Here is a 20577-nt window from a genome sequence, read left to right as displayed (position 1 = left end):
TCTCTAACCACCACTCCCAAAATACAGGTTTCAAAGTCTATGAGCATGTCAGCTACAAGTCGTTTTTGTACTTAGGAGAGAACGTGTTCATGAGAAACAGAACCCTGAATATCACAGCCACCTGAAGATGGCAGCAAACCTGAGATGGTATTCCAAAGAAGATGGTTATTCTTATTGCCCTGAAATAAATTCAGTCATCAAAGTGGTTTTCCAGAAAACAGCAATACAGGAGACTATTTATGGAGGATCCTAGTTGACACATAGCGGTAGGACTATCAGATTCAAAAAAGAATAAGGAAGGCAGAAAACATGTGGGTGGAGACTGATGGGTAACAGATATAAAATCTATAACAATAATCTGATGTCTGGCTTGCTGCCCGTTTCTTATAACAGCAAAAATAAGACATTTCTGTGAAGAGACAGTGAGATGACAATTCAGGTTATTTTAATCAGCAGGTGGGGAACCTGAAAATAGTGAGCAGGCCCTGTGTGAGATGACACACACGGTTCAGTCCTGTTCTTCACATATCCCATTCTCATGCAGCATGAATTATTTTCCAGAATACAGGATGCCTCTGTAAAAAAAAGATGGGAAAATGCTGCTGTCTACGCGTTTTGGCAGCTGTACCTTGGCTGCCTCTTCTGTGGGGTGGGTGGGAGGAGATCTGGGGTCGTATTTCCTTCTTGGCTCTTCTGCTAACCTTATTCTTTGTGAAGAACAACGGGGAGAAATAAGTGGAAGGTAGCAGTGTGTGGCAACTTCCTTGGGCTCCCGCCACTGTCTTGGAACTCACAGCCTCTCAGTAAGGGCCACAATGATTTTGGAGCCGCTGTGACTTGCCCTTTCTGTGGAGGTGGCAGTCATGTTTCTGACAGCAAACGTGGAGAAAAAGAGAAACAAATCAAGGGAAAGAGGGGGAAAACCCAGCCCGCATTTCAGGTAGTCCCCTTGTTTTGACTTAGCGTACCTCTGGAGAGTTGACAGACCCTCTTCATTGCATCTAAGCACCTGCAATTCTCCTTCCTGGTGTTTTAAAAAATAGTTCCCAAATTAGAAAGGAATTACAGGGGCCCTTACTGGTTTTGACTGGTGCATGACCCAGTAATTATAAAATGTTCTTCGCAGGAAGATCGTCTTGAGCAATCCAGAGAAGAGGAACGCGCTGTCGCTGGCAATGCTGAAATCTCTCCAAAGTGACATTCTTCACGAAGCTGAGAGCAAAGATCTGAAAGTCATTGTCATTTCAGGTATTTATCTGATATCCATCCTCAGTCTTCTGCAGTACCCAGAAAAGAGTTCTCAAAATGCTTCGGTTAACTGGGGCATTCCCTCACTTAACGGGAGAATTGTGTTGAAGCTCCTTTACAAGAACACTAATTATGGAAAACTCATGTGTAGTGGGAGCCTTGGTCCTAACGCTATTAACTGTGGAAATTATAGTCAAGATTACTGTGCAGTGAAAATACATGTCTTTTCCTTTTTGTCAGATATGAAACATTGCCACACTTGGCTGTGATGGTCTGCCCATCAAAATCAGAGAATTGACTTCCTCGTGGACCTGATAAGATGGGTTGAATCCTTTAGGTAGACTACCTAGTCCGCTAGGACCAGGCTGCTAGGGCATTTGATAGATTTGTCTTTCTGTTCTTATCAAGCTTTCAACTGATATCTACGGTCTTCTTCAGTGGTGCCATATTTTGCTTATTTCTTTCCAGGCTCTTTTTCCAGTAGGAATTTTTACCAAATTATCTGGTGATGATGTGGGTGGTCTAAATAATAGTGGTCAGTATTTTATTTGTTTGTTTATTTTTTTTGGTGAGGAAGATTAGCCCTGAGCTAACATCTGTTGCCAGTCCTCCTCTTTTTGCTGAGGACGATTGGCCCTGTGCTAACATCTGTGCCCATCTTCCTCTATTTTATATGTGGGACACCTGCCATAGCGTGGCTTGACAAGTGGTGCATAGGTCTGCGTCCGGAATCCAAACCTGTGAACTCCGGGCCACTGAAGCACAGCGTGTGAACTTAACCACTGTGCCACCTGGCCAGCCCCGAAATGTCGGTATTTTAAAGGAGCCACAAAAAATAAAATGGATGATGCTCTGTGATGCCCTTTTTTTTTTTTTTTTGAAATTAAGGATCAGTGTTTCTGGAGAATGTTACCTTCTTATCAATGGTTGAATATAGATTTTCAACTGTTTCATGTAGCGAAGGGAAAACAACTGTAGGGTCCAGCAGACATGGGGGTATGACCCAGATGCAGCAAAGGCAGCCGGCTTCTGAACGACACAATTTCCACACTTGTTCAAAGGGAATAATATTGCCTGTCAAAACAGCCACCAGAAAAGGAAAATATGAGAAAGTGTTATCAGCTTATCAGTGGAATTACATTTTGTAGTTCTTCTGAATGACAACAATAACACTAAAACGACATCCTCAGATCCCTCGTTTGTAAAAAAAGGGGGTTCTGTTCACTCTCTACCTTCTCCAGTGCTAACCCCCATGGGTGGCCGTTGTCTAGAGACTCAATGACAGAGACACTAGAAGGCGCAGTGGGTTTCGATGGCCTTGTGTGAGTGGATACACTCAGGCCAGACCAAGTCCGGAAACAGAAGTGTGAGAGCAGAGGGACAGCTCTGAAAACAAGTCATGCCTCTGCTTGCTGAGGCTTCTCCTATCTGTGCTTGAATGTTTTCATGCATTTCCACCACGGACCTTTTAGCGGACAGATGCCTCCCTTGCGTTGTCATCATGACATACTGGCTATAACTCTTCAGGCAAACTGGAATTATTCTTATCAAAATTAGGCCTTTAACTTTCTCTCAGTGTCCACAGCATCGCTACAGTTGTTCGCTAAAGTTATTCAGTAGACAAGTAAGTGAACTTCCCAGCTCTGGCTGTTTACATCTTTTTATTTTCTTTTCTCAACTGGAAACATTTGCAGCTGAGGGGCCTGTATTTTCTTCTGGGCATGACTTAAAGGAACTGACGGATGAGCAAGGCCCAGATTATCATGCTGAAGTGTTTCGAACCTGTTCTGAGGTAAGCCAGGGTGAAGGTCGACATTGCAAGCCTGAAAATGATAATTGTGTTAAATATTGAATTAAGCTTCTAGTTCAGATGAGGTTTTATCTATGAGACCTACCACGGCAGAAACACTGACACATCTGTGGTCATTGTGAATCCTTCATCCGAGCAACTCTTTGGTTAGGCTTCTAAGAAGTGACCATAGTTTGCTGTTGATCTTGTTATATGCCAAAGAAAATAAAATATACGCTGCTACTAATAGTGCCACATCAAGCATTAAGGGGGTTTGTCTTAGTATACACATAAGTAAGAGGTAAAGGATGGAAATGTACATCTTTAGAGAGGAAGAACCTAAGATTATTATAATTTTTAAAATTTTAAAACAGCTCTGTTAATGGGCAAGAGAGAACATTCATAAATGGAATAAATATGATTTTTAAAATTATTTTCAAACCCTTCTCTCAACCAACCTTTAGAATCACCACCTCCAAGTAGGAAAATTAACCTCTTGATTTTCACCTCTTCCTTTCTGTCTCTTTAACCATATGAAGGAGGGAAATTGCCGATAGATACGGAGGAGGAAGAACAAAAAGTTTGGGCTGATTTATAAATATATCAAATCAACCCCTAGATAATAAAAAAATTGACTATGGAATCCAACTTTAAGTAACACATTGTTCATTTCATGCGTGTTTATTGAGCACTAATATATACATAAAACTTGAAAGAAATAGAAGGAAAAAAGAGTTTTCTGCCAAACTGAAACTGGAAATGTAGTTAAGAAAGAAGACATAAAAAACAGGTTCATAACCTGACCCTAAGATTACTTGACCTAATTTTTCATTCATTCATTGACTTATTCTTTTGTTTGGTCATTAATAATTTAACAAATGTTAACGATTCCTATCATGTAGACAGAGGTAAGCAAGAGGGAGGTGAACAGGAAGGTGATTAAGTTACCTCTCTGTCCATCGTTTGTTTTCCTTGCCCTTCCAGAAACCCATAAAGAGATCAGATTATAGTTTTCTCATTTCGTGGAGGGACAAACTAGAAAAGCGATTGACTTGAGGCCTCATGGAGAGGTGGCAGCAAGCCAGAGCTAAGACATAGGGCTTTTGTTTCACGTTAATGATGTTTATGTAACATTCTGCTCTTGTGTTTGCCAAGGCTTCGTGCTTTGGAAGTTATTTTTCTACTAATACCCAGTATATTTGGCCAAAATAGAAACTCATCAAAGATAACCAGTAGAGCCCTCCCCTCCTCCATAAAGGACCTGCTTTTATCCGTCTGCCGTGGTGTCTGCATGAACTGAGATCTAAACAGGTTCACAGAGGGCCACAGGGGAGCCAGGGCTGCTTCAGAGGATACAGGCCGGATTTCGTGGAGGCCTCCAACCCACGGATGCCTCCGGCTCACTGGAAAGACACAGCGTCTACACAGGACCCAGCCCTAATGTAGTGAAGTAGGAGTGAAAGTGTATTGATTTCTTTAATACTTTTCCTAAGAAAATTAAATCGTCTTGGATAAATATGAGCACCCTGAACTTGTGCAAGATTTCAGTTTCCACGTCTAATCAGCAGGCAGATTAGAACAGAATGAGCTAGATAAGTCATTGTTCGGTTCATGCATGAGAAAGTCTGATTTTAGAAAGGAAGATAAAAGTACCTGACTTGGCTCAGCTTCTAAAAACTATAGCAGATTTGTTACGGACCACAAGTACCGCATGATAGTTAATTGTTTACAAATCGGGAATAGGAGAATGAGGAGAAACACGGGGTTATGGAACAGCCAAAGGGACCTTGTGTGAGCTGATGGGCAGCCTTCACCAGACCCCGCTCCCTGCCTCTAGTCCAGGAGGAGACTCTTCTCTCTGCTCACACCCACCCCTGAAATGGCATCGGGACAGGCCTCGCGCTTTTGGAAATAACGTGGAACCCTCAGTCGCGCTGTTCCGTAGGCTAGGGCAGAGTTAAGTTGATGTCACATTTTGGAGTAGGCAGGACCAAAAAAAAGGACCTCATTCAGGAGGCAAAAGGGGAGGTCTAATCAATTCTTGACTATCAAGGGGTTGATTATCCCAGCTTGTTTATTATTTCTGTTCCCTTTATCTCATCTGAATTGTTCTCTAACTTTATTTAAAATACTTTGTAATTATAAAAGTAATAAGTACTTATGATAGGAAATTTTGAAAATCTAAAAGAACAAAAGCAAGAAAAATAAATTACTGATACTATACCGTGATCATACCACCTAGAGAAAACTGTAATTAATACGAATTTTGCTACATTTATTTTTAATCTTTTTCCATGTGTACTTGTCTGAATAATTATACATAGGTGGTGATTTTACTGTGTAATAGCATAGTATGATTATAGCATTGAATGCTTACTATGTGCCAGGTAATATTATAAGTACTTTAGACATATTTATATAATTCTCATGTTCTGTAAGGTTGGTACTATCATTATACCCTCTTTACAGATGAGAAAACTGAGGGTTAGGCAGCCAGTGAGTGACAGAGTGGGCGTCAAACCCCAGCAGCCTGGCTCCAGACCACTACATACGCCCCAGACCACCAAGCTGATAATTCTCTTGGAAAATTTCACAATGAGAACACAGCATTCCATTAAATGGATATTGTTTAGTTTGCATAGCCATTTTTTATTACTTATTTTTATCTGTGTATACTATTTATAGTTTTTTTACTATTGTAAAATAATGATTTGGTGAACATCTTTGTCCAGACAGCATTTTTTACCATATTTCAGAATTTTTTGGAAGTAGAATTCCTATGAAAGGTATGAATATTTTTAATGTCGTTGATATATGCTGGGTTACCTAAGTATTTTCCCACCAGGTTGTACGGAATTCTAGCCCATCATAGATGGCAGGCAGGAGACGGAGTGTTCAACTCTAATCACAGTTGACTTTTCATAAGTAACTTCAGTTCATTAGGCGACAGACGACATTCAGAGCTAAAACAAAAACTTTTCCTTTTTTGCAGCGAGACTTGAGAAGTTCTTGTGTGTCCTTCTCCTTGCTGTTGCGGCTCACTGAGGATGAGCTCTGTCACTAAACACCCCATCCTCACCTGGAGTGCACGAACCCCCTAAATCCATGAGCAGTGTCGGGGTATGGGTATAGCCATGTGCATTCTTCTAGGGCGAGGGGCATTAGCATTTATCAGGTTCTCAAAAGGCACCCCCCTAAAAAAGTCAAGAACCACTACTGTAGAGTATGATATTATATCCTTTAATATATCATTGGTTGTTTTTATGGTTTTTTTTTTTTTTTTGGTGAGGAAGATCAGCCCTGAGCTAATATATGATGCCAGTCTTCCTCTTTTTTGCTGAGGAAGATTGGCCCTGGGCTAACATCCGTGCCCATCTTCCTCCACTTTATGTGGGACACCGCCACAGCATGGCTTGCCAAGCAGAGCGTCGGTGCATGCCTGGGATCTGAACCGGTGAACCCCGGGCTGCCGCAGCAGAGCACGCACACTTAACTGCTTGCGCCACCGGGCCAGCCCCTATCATTGGTTGTTTTATGTAAAGCTGAGAAATACCAAATGTTTATGAATACAGAAGGTAAGTTCCTTGGGCAAAATCTTCAAATCAGTAAAGGTGGGTTTTCTTTGAGTTGCCGCCTGGGAAACAAGCCTAGATGTAGCTCCCCTTCTCTTCCTCCCTCCCTCCCTGCCAGGTTCAAAGAGCATCCATTTATAAATGGAAGTTACCAGAGCAACACAGTCTGTTTAGAGTGTCATGAAGAAATGCAGAAATAAACAAGTTATTTCATGAGCTTCAAAAATAAATTCAAGTTCTGGAGATTCAAGGGAGGGAGGAGTGTCCCATGAGCAAGCTGGCGCTCCCCTCTCTGGGCCCATGGCTCTGTTTGAGGAATTTTGTTTATTTTGACGACAGCAGGGTGTTCCCACCATATTCATAGAATTGAGAGAGTATTCCCAGTGGGAATGTGAGAAGTAATGACTAAGGACATTGCCTTCCAGTCACTTTTCCACCTTAATTTTTCAAGGAAGTACCAAATATCACTTTCAGACTTTTGACACGAGGGCTCCACGCAGGCGCGGTTGGAATAGAAGGGTTTGTTCCCCAAAGGTCGCAGTCAGCGCTGTTCTCCAGAGGGGCTGCTGGGGAGCAGTGGGAGGGGACTGCAGGCTCTCAGTGGTGTCGTGCTGGGGCGGACAGACCAGCGGCTTGGAGACCCACAGATGCGGGTTCAGACCCCACAGCCACTGCTGGCGGATCCTGTGGCCCGAGGAGGGTACTTCCCCCTGAGACTTCAAGTCCTGGTTGTAGAATACGGCTCCTTCCTCCTGGGTTCCCAGAAGACCAAATTGTACAGTCTGGTTCATAATCAATATTTAATGCAAGTCAGTTCTCTTGGTGACTGACTGCTTTTCCTCTTTTTCATAGAATGATACACTGACGCATATGAAAATCACTCTGAAAACAGTAAAATCATATACAATAATCAGCAATAATGTTGCACCTCACTCTTGGCTGGAAGTGAAGTGGGTGTGTTTGCTCCTTCAGGTCATGATGCTGATCCAGAATCACCCCGTGCCAATCATTGCCATGGTGAACGGCTTGGCCACTGCTGCCGGGTGTCAGCTGGTGGCCAGCTGTGACATCGCCGTGGCGAGCGACAAGTCCTCTTTCGCCACCCCGGGTGTGAACATCGGGCTCTTCTGCTCCAGCCCTGGGGTCGCCTTGGGGAGAGCAGTGCCGAGAAAGGTAATCGAATTCCCCGCAGCCCTGTCCCTGGTGTGATCCTCCGGTGCCTGTGAGGGTTAGTTCCGGAATTCACTGGTTAAAAGTACTGTTTGAATCAGGACATTCTGCCCAAGGCACCGCTGGCTGGATGTGCCACCGCGTTCCTTCTGATGTCGTGTGTGGGGGAGGGCGTAGCCAGCTGCCTGTTCCTCTGTAGCCTCTCACGGTGGGCTTCAGTTTGTGGATCACCACATCTCACTCTTACCTCGGTGTTTGGATTTGTTTTGTTTGTTTTCATAAAGGCACACGTTTTTGTAATCCTATTTGAAATGCAATTGAGACTGAGTTTTATTGCACCCAGTGGTTGCCCATGAGAGATCATATCATGGTGACACACGCCAGTATCAAGGGGCTCGGATGCTAGTGCGCTGGCTTCTTGTTTGCCAACGGTCTGTCTCGCTCCAGAATGGATTGAAAGCAGCTGATAAAAAAATAAATATACCCAGTGTGTCAGGTTTAAGATGGTTGCATTTCAGGAACCCCCCGTGCATGGTATGTTGAATCTGCCCCAGAAGGAGCCGTATTACACAAGTTCTTCTGTCGTCGGTAACCGCAGAGAAGTCCATTTTCTCCACAAAGCTTTCTTCCTTCCTGTGACACGGTGAAATAATATTTACTGAACATCTCTTAAGTGGAAACCAGTGGCTTCCTTGCTCTAGGAAAGAATAGCTCCTCATTCTCAATTGGAAATCTATTTTTAAAAGGGGAGGGGGAAGGGGCTGGCCAGGTGGCGTAGTGGGTAAGTGCATGTGCTTGTCTCCGGCAGCCCGGGGTTGGCAGGTTCGGATCCCGGGAGCGGACCTACGCACTGCTTGTCAGGCCATGCTGTGGCGGCGTCCCATGTAAAGTGGAGGAAGATGGGCACGGATGTTAGCCCAGGGCCAAGCTTCCTCAGCAAAAAGAGGAGGATTGGCATCAGATGTTAGCTCAGGGCTGATCTTCCTGACACACAAAAAAAAAAGGAGGGGGGAGGGAGAGTCATATACCAGAGCAAGTACGGAACCCAAAGTGCTTTCTAGAATATATTATCCATTTTAGCATCAACTACAAAAATTAGCAGTTGCTCACATGCCTGCAGCACAAGAGAAACGAGACCCAAGGGAAGTCAACCGCGGGACCAAGAAGTGGAGGGAAGCACTGCTTTCTTTCACGGTGCCTCCTCCTTAGTTTTTCCAGAAATGTGTGTTTGTGAGAGAATTCTGAAGACAGATACCTCCAAGCACACACACTTATGAAAACTGGCTGGACGTGGGCTCTACACTGCACAGGGTGACCTGTCCAAACACAAGAACTTGCTTAAATGTCCTCATGTCCAAGGGGGTGTTTGGATCCTGTCAGGATACACATTTACCTAAAATGTGTATATACCAATTCAATAAATACTTCTTAAGTCTCTACTTTGTGCCAGTACATTAAATTAAGGTGCATTGTAATATATTGTCAGAGCTTGTTAATAAACTCTTATAATTGTGCAAGTCAAATCACGAGGCCTTTGGCATGGTTAAAGGCAGCTGTACTGGTTAGCCTGCCTGTGGCTGTTCATCTCCTTCAACACCTGACATTCTGGAAGGTTCCGTGTCAAGGCATTTGAAACCCTTAAATCAGCCCTACTGTCAGGATAAGAATCCATTCTTTCTCAAAACAAACTTTGTAAATCAAGGCTTATAATTGAGTCCTAGAAACTTAAACATTATCTCATATTTGTCAAATTTTAAATTAGTTTTTGAGAAGAAAGAGGGAGAAAAATGTGACAGAAACATGCCTTCAGTTCCCAGGAAGCCCAGTTCTCAGAACCACATTGCATAATTGCCCAGTGTGACAGATTAAGGGGCAGGACGTTATAAGAACCAAAGTAGCTTTTACCTTCCAGAGACAGTTTCTGCAAGGGGCCAGCCCTGCGCAGAAGACGGGGCAAAGAGTCTCCAGTATTTCCCCGCTCAGATCCCTGATCTGCACTCCTCGTGGTCTGATCCCCAGGAAGCCTGTGAATTGTTTTCAAGCCTTCGGAGTTTTTTCCTAGTTGGCCATCTGAAAGTGGCTCAGAGTTGTCAGTAGATGCGCCTACACATTGGGCTCATTGATGTTGGGCTACCTGAGGTTTGCGGTCAACACCAATGAGCTGAAATCGCAGTACTGATACCGGGAATCTAGTAGGAAGGTACGGCCTCTGCCGTGTTTCTGGATCTGCAGCCTTCACCTGTGTGGCCCCCTTTAGGTGGAAAACTAGGGATTCACAGAAATCTAAACCTGCCTGTCGCCATTGCTTGCGTGCACCCATACGAACACATCCGTACAGAGGCCGTCACCTGTGTGTGGGTGGGGGGCACTGTCCCCCTGCACGTCCACAGGGAAGCAAGCAGCTGCTTTTGCAACCCGGCCTGCCTGGGAAGCTCGGCCCTTTCCACGCCAGCTAAGGCCACACGTGTGGGTCACCAGTGCCCTCTGCTGGTCACCACGGGAAACTGCGCAGCTGAGGAGACCGAGAGACCAAGGGGCTGCGGTTCGTCCACTGGGAGCAGAAACCGGGAGTGGAGCCCTTGTGTTCAAGCCCAGCTGAGCCTGGGCGTGAATAATCTTCCACATTTGTGAAGTGTCTCTTTCCTCTGGCGTGAGCTAAATAATGCATCTGCCTTGCACCATCTACACAACCTGCCTGGCGCAGCTGCTCCCTTCCCCAGTCGGAGCTGGCCTGGTTCAGAAACGTGGAGCCAGCGCCTCGAGCAGTTGGTGTCAGGTAGAGCGCAGGAAAGATCCGAACCCCCTCCTCCCAGACCAGCCATGCCTCCGCGGTGGGAACACTTGCTTCCTCCTATTTGCCATGGTAACGTTGTGACTCTAGCATCTGATTTCCTAAGAGTCTCATCAGAACACAGTAGAGCTTCCAAGCTGGAAGTGTAAAGCTTTGCCGCTCGGCCTGGTGGGCTGATCACCAGAGAGCCCGGGAGAAACGCAGGGTCCCAGGCCCCCCCCAGACCCAGCGTGTCAGAATCTGCTTTTTAAGGGTGGTTTGCGAGGCCGTCACAGTGGGACACGCGGCCTCGGCGCCTTCGAGAACCCGCAGTTCAACACCCCAACTTACAGAGGGCCTGGGGGGTCCAGCGACTCACCTAGCGTTTCCCAGCCAGTTAAATGGGCCTGGCGATCCTCCCTCAGCTCCCCTCCCCTGAGTCCTGCCGCGTGGCAACCCCTGACGCCCACATACCGCCAGCTGGGTCTTGTCATAGGTGTGCCTTGAGGGGATCTGAGCACCCCCTACTTTAAATAATCACCCCCTTTCAGGGGCGGTGACACCTAAAAGCCAACGTTTGAGAGTCATACAAATTTACAGTTGGAATCGGCGTGTTAATAGTAGCCTCTGCATTTATCAGCTGCCTGCTGAGCGCCCAGCTCTGTACTGTGAGCCTTACACGTACTTTCTCTAATCCTCACAATTCTGCAGGAGGATGGAGGCCTTACTCCTGTCTTTCAGATGAGGAAACAGACTCAGAGGTGTTAAGTCACTTCCTTAAGGTCCTGTGGTCAGTAAGTGGCTGATCTGGGATCGGAGCTCAGGGACATTTGACTCCAGACCCAGGTCCCCCTGCCTCTGGGGTGGGCCTGGGCCTCAAGGGCCTTCTGTCGTTTTAATGCAGATACCCCCGGAGGGGGAAGTATTAAGCCACCACTAGTTAGGGTGACCCAAGGAGGGCCGCCCTGAAAGGCTGCATGGTTGATTGGCGAAGAGAGTGAGGGGACGTGTCTTCTTCTCTTTCATCTGAAGTTTCGGGGGCACAGCACATAGAGACTTTAAGTAAAGATTGTGCTGATTCGCTATAAAATAAATAGGCTTTCTTTTTCTTAGGGAATGACACTCTATTATCTAATCTGTTTGGGTAAAATCCCTGTAAAGCAATATGGTGCTAAGTAGTATTGCCCCACTAGGCAGATTGGCAAGCTGAGGCCCAGAGAGGGTTGGAGACTAAGTGGGGATGACCTAGGAAGCCGAGGGCAGGGCCAGGGACTCAGGCCTTGACCTTACTCCTCTAGACTTCTTTTGTGAGAGCGCTGATCCCATTGAGACCTTCTTGGTCTTCAGGACTGCAGGGAGAGGTGCCAGGACGGGAAGCACGAGGGAGAGTGCCCTGCCCGGTCCACGTGGAGGCTGGCGTGCCCCGGCGCTCTGGCTGACCCCACTCCCGCTTTGCCTCCATCACTGAGGGCCACAGGGGCCCTTTCTCTCCTGTTTGCCTCTACTGGGACGCATCCAGTGGTTCGCAAGAAGGAAGCCACTCAGCCAGCCCCTGTCCACCGTCCCGGGTGCTCCGCTTCTTCTCCTGACTTCTTTCTTTTTAAAAACTGGCACTCCTGGGAGGCAGTTTGTCTGTTGTGCTGCCTGGGTTTGAGATGAGACTAAGGAGCAGACCTCGTGTGCCTGACGCCAAAGCCTGCGACCAAGCGGAGGCCCCCAGAATCGGGTTCCGAAACCCCAGGAGACCTGGCGCACAGCGGAGACCAAGCCTTCTTCATCATCCCTCCTCATCCTTCTCCACGGGAGAGTCTGTCATTCTACACAGAGAGGGAAAGAGGAGGGGGAGGGACATAAATAAAACCTCCTACTATTTAATGATTAGGATTTTTTCACTGTAAGTGAATCCGTGTAAGTGGTAGTAAAAGAAGTTTGTATCAAAAATAAGTGCTGATGAATCCAGGAGTAGCGGGGACGTGGCCGCATGCGGTGGTCCTTTCACCTGCCTGCAGGCGAGGCTGCAGTCAGAGTGTTCCAGAAAGATGCGTGTCTTGCACCTTTGAAAATATTTCCATGTGAGGTGTTTTCTGAATTTAACGGTCCTTGTAGCCACTGGACTGTTGGTAACAAGAGAGGCTGGGGTGGTGTCTGGGCACCATTTTATTTCCAAATGTGCTGAGCACAGAGCCCAGAACTTAGTAGAGGAACCTATAGAATCTGACTATATTCTGACTGATTTCTGACTGTGTCTCTTGTTCTGACTAGCTGTCTATCTCTGTCTTTCTCTATTTCGCTGACTGACTCACTGACATAAGGGGAAAATATCCTTTCTGTCCAAAAGGTCACTTGCTTTTTGTTTATGATTAGAGATCCTTAAATAACATTAGAAGTCTTTTATCTAGAAGGGAATTTCAGAGGTCATTTAATTCTCCTGTGAGCAGAACCGTCTCTCTCTGACAGACAGGGGTCGGCCCTGTTCACACGTCTCCAAGGGTTAGGATTCCATGTGCTCCCAGAGTGATTCAGTTCAGGGACCTATAAGCTTTTTTTTTTTTTCCTAAAGCAAATTTTTGGAGTTGCTTTGGAATTAAGATATTACAAAAATCGATAATCTTCCTGTGTGTATTAGTCAGCTTGGGCTGCCATAACGAATACCACAGACTGGATGACTTAAGCAACAGAAATTTATTTTCTGACAATTCTGGAAGCTGAAAGTCCAAGATCAAGGTGCCAGGAGATTGGTTTCTGGGGAGAGCTCTCTTTCTGGCTTGCAGACGGCCGTTGTCTCTCTGTGTCCTCACATGGCAGAGAGATATTCCTCTTCTTATAAGGCCACCAATCCTGTTGAATTAGGGCCCCACCCTCATGACCTCATTTAACCTTTTCTCCTTCTAGGCCCCATCTCCAAATACAGTCACATTGGGGGTTAGTGCTTCAACATACGAATTTTGGGGAGACACAGTTCGGTCCATAGCACTATTCTTGACACATAGATTTCCTATATGAATATTTGTTCAGTGAATGGATGAAGGTACAAGAGAAAGTTACGCTCTGATGTGAGTTCCTCATGTGAGTTGGTCAGTGTCCTCATAAACACAGACTCATGCCAGGTCCCTTGAGCTTCTCGTCTGCAAGCAAAACCATCACAGTTATTTCCCCGGCTTATGTCCAGCTCAAATGGACCGTTCTTTCCAGCATTTCCATTGCTCTCGATGGGACAGTGTGCCCCGCAGTCCTCAGTTAGCTGTTCTTCACAGCACCCCTGGAAGACAGTCATTTGTGCTCATGTGTTCCAGTTGGGGAAGTGGGAGATGAGAAGCAACCTGCTCAGGGGTCCTTTGGATGAGGACGCTCAGCAGGTGGGACGAGGCCCCCACAGAGCCCTGCCCCGTGCCCCGGCCTGCGGAAGCTGGGGCTCCAAAGGACTTGCACTAAGAACTTCTTGGGGCACCTCGATCCTGTGCAGCTGCAGTATCTGAGTCAGACAGGCACTTTATAAACGTGTAACGGAGCCTGGGAAGGAGAATGGAAATGAAGAGGCTCTGGGAGAGGGAGGGACATGAAAGGAACAGAGACGCTGAAGAAGGCACCTCTCAGAGGAAGGCACTGATAAGGACACTGTCCCATGGACAGATCAGGAGCGCAAACAGTAGGTACCAACTGCACGGGCTGAATAAATGCCTGTCTGCTGAGCCAGCCAGGGGAGCACCTACTGCTTTGATTTTAATGAGTTCCTTCTGCCGGCTCTGCTGCCATTCATAACCACTCTTTAAAAGTCATCTGAGGTCTTGGCCATTCTAAGTTATGAGGGGATTGATGCGCTTGACTTTGGTGGGTTTGCTTTTTCGTGTCGTTTTCGGGATCAGTCACTTTCTGATACATGGGCCACGTGGATTCCCTGAGAGCCACCTGCATTGGCAGAGGAAAAAAAAGGCTGGAAGGTGCAGGGACTCTGCTTTCCCCTGGCTTCTGACCTATGTCCCAGCTGCCATGTGCTTCTCGGGCAGCGATGGAGTGGATGTTACCCTGGCCCCTGCACTGTGACTCACCGGGTCTCCTCAGCAGGGTCTTACTTAGCAGCCCTGAGTCAGCAGGACATGGTTTTTAGCTCCATGTTCAACCAGCACTTCAAACATGCTTTGGAGTGAGATGCTGTTCCTGGTCGACTAAAAAATCATCTCTGACCCACAGGCATTATGTTCCTGCTGCCTCCAATGTGGAATCATTAAATTTCCAAAATTGGATGAAGTTGGGGTTTAGTCCACTCCCCTGACTTTGCAGAGGAGAAAATGGGGCCCCAATCCCCTTTCCCTGACTGCCAGTCCAGCGTGGACTCCATCTGTACCCGTGATGGCAAGAGTCCTCGGGCCCAGCCTTCTGGCCTCTCCTTCTCTATCAAAGCTTGGTTCTAGGTGATCCAATCTAGTCTCATGACTTAAAAAACCGTCTAAATCGGTGGTTCTAGACTGGGAGCATTATTGGCCCCAGGGGACGTTTGGCAATGCCTGGGGACATTTTTGGTTGTCACAACTGCTGGTGGGGGTATTATTGGCACCCAGTGGGTAGAGGTTGGGGATGCTGCTAAGCATCCTACAATACACAGGACAATCCCACACAACAAAAAATTATGTGGTCCAAAATATACAATGGCACCTAGGTTGAGAAACCTAGTCATTAGCAAGATCTAAATGCCAGTGACTCCTAAATTTATATCCCAAGCTGGTCCAGTTGTCTATTACTGCATAACAAACCACCTGCAACTTGGTGGCTCAGAACGACAACAGTAATTTGTTTAGTTCCTGAATCTGCGATTTGGATGGGGCTCAGCGAGGAGAGCTTGTCTCTGCTCCACAACGTCTGTGGCCTCAGCTGGGAAGAGTGAAGATGGGGGAGTGACAGCTGGGGACAGTCATCTGAGGGCTTGTTCACTCCCGTGTCTCATGTGACCTGTTGAGGCTGCTTCTCAGCTGGAACACTTAGCCTCTCAGTGTGGCTTGCGCTTCCTCACAGCATGGTGGCCGGTCCCAAGGCTGAGCAGCCCAAGAGAGAGAGCCCAAGAGCCCAGTGGAAGCTGTCTCCCCTTTTGACCTGGCCTCTAAAGGGCTGGAGCATCCCTTCTGCTGTCCTCTCTCAGCCTTCATCCATTTGTCCTCTAGATCACTCATCAATCGATATCTAGCAGGTTGCCTACAATATGCGGGGTACCCTTCTGGTGCTGCTGATACAGAAATAAACAGAACAGTGGAAAAAAAAAACCTCTCTGACCTAGTGCAGTTTACATGCTAGCGAAGGAGGTAATACAATAAACAAATAAACATGTCAAGTATATAGTATGTTAAATGGTGACAGTGCAAAGGATAAGATACAGCCAGAAAGGGGGACAGTGCTGGGGTTTGATTTGCAGTTTTTGTAGAGTGTCCTGGAGGACCTCATCGATAAAGTGACACGTGAGCAGAGACCCGAAGGAGATGAGGGCACAAGCCGTGAGGACACCTGGACACAGAGCATTGCAGGCTGAGGGAACAGCAGTACACGGACCCTGGGGTGACAGCACACCTGGCATGTTCCAGGAACAGCCAAGCTGCCAGCAGGGCTGCAGGAGAGTGCCCGAGGGGAGAGGGAGAGGAGGGTTGCTTCACCCCCTGTGTGTTCCCTGTCCATCCAGAAACCCCTCTTTAAGTTGTAAATTTGAGTTTCCGGAAGCCGGGCTTTGCAGAATTAGAGAATCGAGGCACACTGTGGCAGAGTCAGGAGGTTACACTCCCCTTTCTGCGGACATCGAAGTTTGGGGGGAGGAGGGCTCTTCTGCCGCCAGGTCTCCCCCATTCGGAAGTTAAGATCATGCTGGGCCCCTAGGCCTGGTGCCTGGGAGACATCTCCTTTCAACCCCTCCTCCTCTGGTTTACGGGAAGCTGCTCTTTCAAATCAGACTGAGGTGATGGCAGCCCCGAACGTTTCCTCCCTCTGGAAAGGGGCCGCCGCATTGGTGTGTGGGAGGCCCTGGGCGTCTTCGCTGCGGCCTTTTCCCTTTCATCCCATCAGATGGGCCGCTGTCCTGGGCTTGGCCGGTGAAACAGGCAGGTGAATCTCCTGCCTCAGCAGAGGCTGGGCGCTCAGATCTGGGAAGGAAAGAGAGGACACAAGGGGTCACTCCCTCCCCTGGGCACTGATGTTTTGCTTGCTCTGGGAAAGATGCCACCTGTCCCTGGCAGGAGTTGGGGTATTGAAGGCATTAGGGGTGATGGGTGAGATGCTATCTGAGGAGGCAGATAACTGGGCTGAGGTCGTAGGCAGGTCAGGAGACTGACCATCTCAGCAGAGTGACATGGACAGCGTGGGATGTAGGGGGCAGTGGGTCACAAGGAGATGCCTTAATAATCGCACATCTTTTCTCCCTCAGGTCGCCTTAAAAATGCTTTTTACTGGGGAGCCCATTTCTGCTCAGGAGGCCTTGCTCCATGGGCTGCTCAGCAAAGTGGTGCCTGAAGAACAGCTGGAGGAGGAGACCATGAAGATAGCAAAAAAGATTGCCTCCTTGAGCCGTGTTGTGGTGTCTTTGGGCAAGGCCAGCTTCTACAAGCAGCTGCCCCAGGACCTTAGAACAGCCTACTACCTCACCTCCCAGACCATGGTGGACAACATAGCCCTGCCAGATGGGCAGGAGGGAATCAAGGCCTTCATCCAGAAGAGAAAACCTGTCTGGTCACACTAGCCGACCTTATCAGAGACTGGAGGGGAGTGTGCCCAGTGGGCAGTGCTCAGACATCCCCACCCCATGCCTTCTGGTCCCCAAACACCACTGCTGCCTTATGATTGTAACGTTAGTAATGGTTTCACTGCATGTGGTCTGTGTTAAAAGCCATGATCTCTTGGGGAAAAGATGGAGTGGAGAGTCAAACGAAGTGCTTAAGGGTAGTGAGTGCCTCTGCCAGCCGGCTAGAAAGCCGCTATTTGATATACTCCTTCACAGGACCCTCAGTGAGGGATCACCCTGACATGGGGGAGGCGATGATAAACTGAGACAAGAAAGAAGGATGCTAACTAGACTGCACTATAGAAATGTGCCCTGAGGCGCAAGTAGTTCTGGTTGCCCAAGAGAGGTGACACATGTCCAGTCTCCACGAGACACTCTCCACACTGAAAATCTTGATTCTATTGAGAAATTATCATGCCTATGGCTTTGGAATAATCTTACGTGATTTAAAAAGATTAAATATTTAGAGAGACTGGTAATTTTATCTTCCCAACCAGACTATAAGCTGTCTGAGAGAGAAAAGTATCAATTAACTCGTTCCTTGTAAGGCCAGGCTGATGGGCGAGTGGTAGGTTCCTGATGTTCCTATAAGGACTGTCCTGGCCGCCCAAGGTACTGTGACACCGGGCCTTGGGCCAAACCTGAAGACAAAAACACAGAGGAGAGGTGGGAGGGACACAGAACACGCGTTCTACCCGCTGGGAGTCGCCTGCTCCGGATACACTTCCAAACTCAGCTCAGCTTCTGGTCAAGAATCCAAACTAGCATCAGGCGTGTGAGGCCCCGACTAAGCAAGTGTTTGGATTAGGACCTAAACATGTTGCTTTCTGGCTTCTGGTCCAATATGGCCCAAGAAATGTCCTAAATCTCTTGTCCTCCAGCTTGTCCGTAGGGCTGATTTTTTTTTTTTTTAAGCCAGTTTATTTTCCCTAAGAGTAGAAGTGGCCACGAATGTGACTGGTACCCCTGCCAAGGATAAAGACACCATGTGGTTCTCACTGAGGTTGCTGGGGCGGCCACGTCTCGGTGTGGAGAGCCCCTGGTGCTTTCACGGGTCTCTGTGGAGACTGGCAATATTTTTCTTTGCTAGAGTCTAGAAAGGTGAAAAAGAGTGCTTTCTTGGAAAGAAGGAGCTTGTTACTCAGAGTTTCCTCACGAGCAGAAAGATGGTTAGAGCTACGTTTACTGGACTCCTGGTGTGCCGGGTACCCTCTGTACTCAGAGATGAGTAGTTGAGACCCGCTTGTCAAAGGTCAAACAGCTGAGACTGGATAGAGTGAGGGTTCCAACCCTTGCCTGATGAAGCCATGGATGCTCTTTCTCCTGTGGCCACCTCATGGGGAGATCCTGGGCAGGGGTGAGGCCAGCCTGAAGACGACTTTCCTGCTCCACAGCAGCTTTCCAAATGAAGGAATGGACCGAGTAGCCTTCCTACAAAACTTAGCCCGCACACAAGGGACATCAGATTTGACTATTGACAGACCACTGCTGGAGTTTTCCCTACGGAGCTAACAAGCAGCTGGCTAAAATTCCAGACTAGCTTGTGAAGGCCTGGGCTGTTGTGGTCTGCTCAAAAATAACGCCGTCAGTGGGGCCCTACCGCCCCTTCCTCCCCAGGCGGCCTGCTGTGGAGGTTGGCCCTTGGCAGATCGCATAGTGTGGAGAGAGTGTTATAAACTCTCTGGGCTTTGGAGAAACGAACAAAGCCTTCTCACACATTTGGCAAACGAAAATCAAAAGTTAACTTCCCGTTTCTGTGTGAGCTGCACCCTCAGACCGTGAGATCCCCAGGCCTCTGGGCTGGCGTCCCAGCCTGTGAGCTGATGTGCACTCAGGGGCTAGCTATAAATCTTAATTGTCGCTTGTGCAGAAAACAATCCAGAAGGAAAATCTGCTACCAAGCCTCCAGTGTCATATAATTCACCCCCATGGCTAATATAAATCAGAGGTTAATTTGTATCTCTGCTTCCTTCCACTGGGCTATTGCATAAAAATTCTCTGATAACCACACTTGATGATTGCTTTTGGAAAGCCTGGTATATTCATCTTTCTCTCTGTACCATTTGCTTCTCAGGGAGCTTTGCTGAGCTCAGCCCAGCAGACCACACCCCAGCAGGTCCAGGGGCTAAGAAGTCAGTGAAATGGGTATTCACTCCTGCTGGCCCTGAGTAAGAGATCACCCCGAAGGCTGGCGTGAGCCCTGGAGAGTATAAACAAATGGAGTGAAGGACAGACACCAGCTGCCTGATTAACTTTACATCAGTGACTTTGGGGGGAGTTGCCACTCGAGAGCACGTGCTGATTTAACGAGCCTCAGTTCGAGCCAGGCAGCCCGTGGAGTAGCTCGTACTACCCCCTGCTGTGTGGGAGCTCAGAGAAGTTAAGGCATTTGCCACAGTCAAGCCAGCATGTGGGTTTGGATTTATATCATTCTGGATACTGTGTGCCTGACCACCACAACACATTCCTCCCAACATACCGAAAAGATCGCTGTTCCAGCCTGGAGAGTCAGACCACCAGTGCTCTCAAAGGAAGCCAACCAGAATGCAGACCAGGGCAGCGCAGTGTTGGGGATTCAGAGGAAAGCCCGGATTTGAACGCCAAGAACGCCGAGTTCTGGTCCCAGGTCTGACATGGACTGGCTGTGTCGCCGTGTGGAGGTGACATACCCTCTGTCAGCACTCAGTGTCCGTCATATGAAAATGACGCCGTTGGACACTCTTGGGCTGTTAGTTCTGACGTTCCAGATTCTACAGTACAGGGACTGGGAAACTAGCCAAGAAACTTGAAACAGGCAGCTTCTGCTCAAAGAAAGTGCTCTTTACAAATGGAGAAGATGGGCATTTTACCCTGACAGGTGGTGAACCTTGAAAACACCTGATTACATTTGAGAACGAGAAATCCCGATGCTCAGAGCTTTGGGGGCCACACCTGAACCTCTGAAAGATATCAGTGGCTAGGAAGCCCCTACAGGAGGCAGATTCTATTGAGATTGGTGATTACTCTTAATTTCATGGGGGGGCGTTATTCACCCCTTCCTCTCTGCTTCCTCTGAAAAGTCACTGCAGCAGGAGCAGCATTTCCAAAGTGTGACCCCTCTTCCACACTAAACCTCATTCTTCTATGTAGGGAAAGGACTTGAATAGTTTGCTTTTAAATTGTTTTTAAACATGTAATTAACCATCATTATTTCTTGGCAACCATCAAGTAGGCAAGAGTTAAATTCAACATTATTGAAGTTGATGTTACAGTTAATAAAACATTAAATTTCAGTCTT

The 20577-nt window shown here is 47.5% G+C and overlaps 1 protein-coding gene across 1 annotated transcript in view; it reads left to right on the top strand.

Annotated features, from left to right (window-relative positions):
* Positions 1-20577, top strand: part of ECHDC3 (enoyl-CoA hydratase domain containing 3) — a 24082-nt gene extending 3505 nt beyond the window's left edge. The window contains exons 2-5 of the mRNA XM_087420831.1: positions 1127-1248; positions 2943-3040; positions 7582-7782; positions 16947-20577. Coding sequence (XP_087276957.1) covers positions 1127-1248; positions 2943-3040; positions 7582-7782; positions 16947-17258 — 733 coding nt within the window. The 3' untranslated portion in view covers positions 17259-20577. The remainder of the gene's footprint in view (positions 1-1126; positions 1249-2942; positions 3041-7581; positions 7783-16946) is intronic.

This window comes from Ceratotherium simum, chromosome 32 (genome assembly GCF_057802395.1).
Source record: "Ceratotherium simum simum isolate JZ-2026a chromosome 32, ASM5780239v1, whole genome shotgun sequence".
Classification (NCBI taxonomy): domain Eukaryota; kingdom Metazoa; phylum Chordata; class Mammalia; order Perissodactyla; family Rhinocerotidae; genus Ceratotherium; species Ceratotherium simum.
This window is presented reverse-complemented; position numbering and strand designations above follow the sequence as displayed.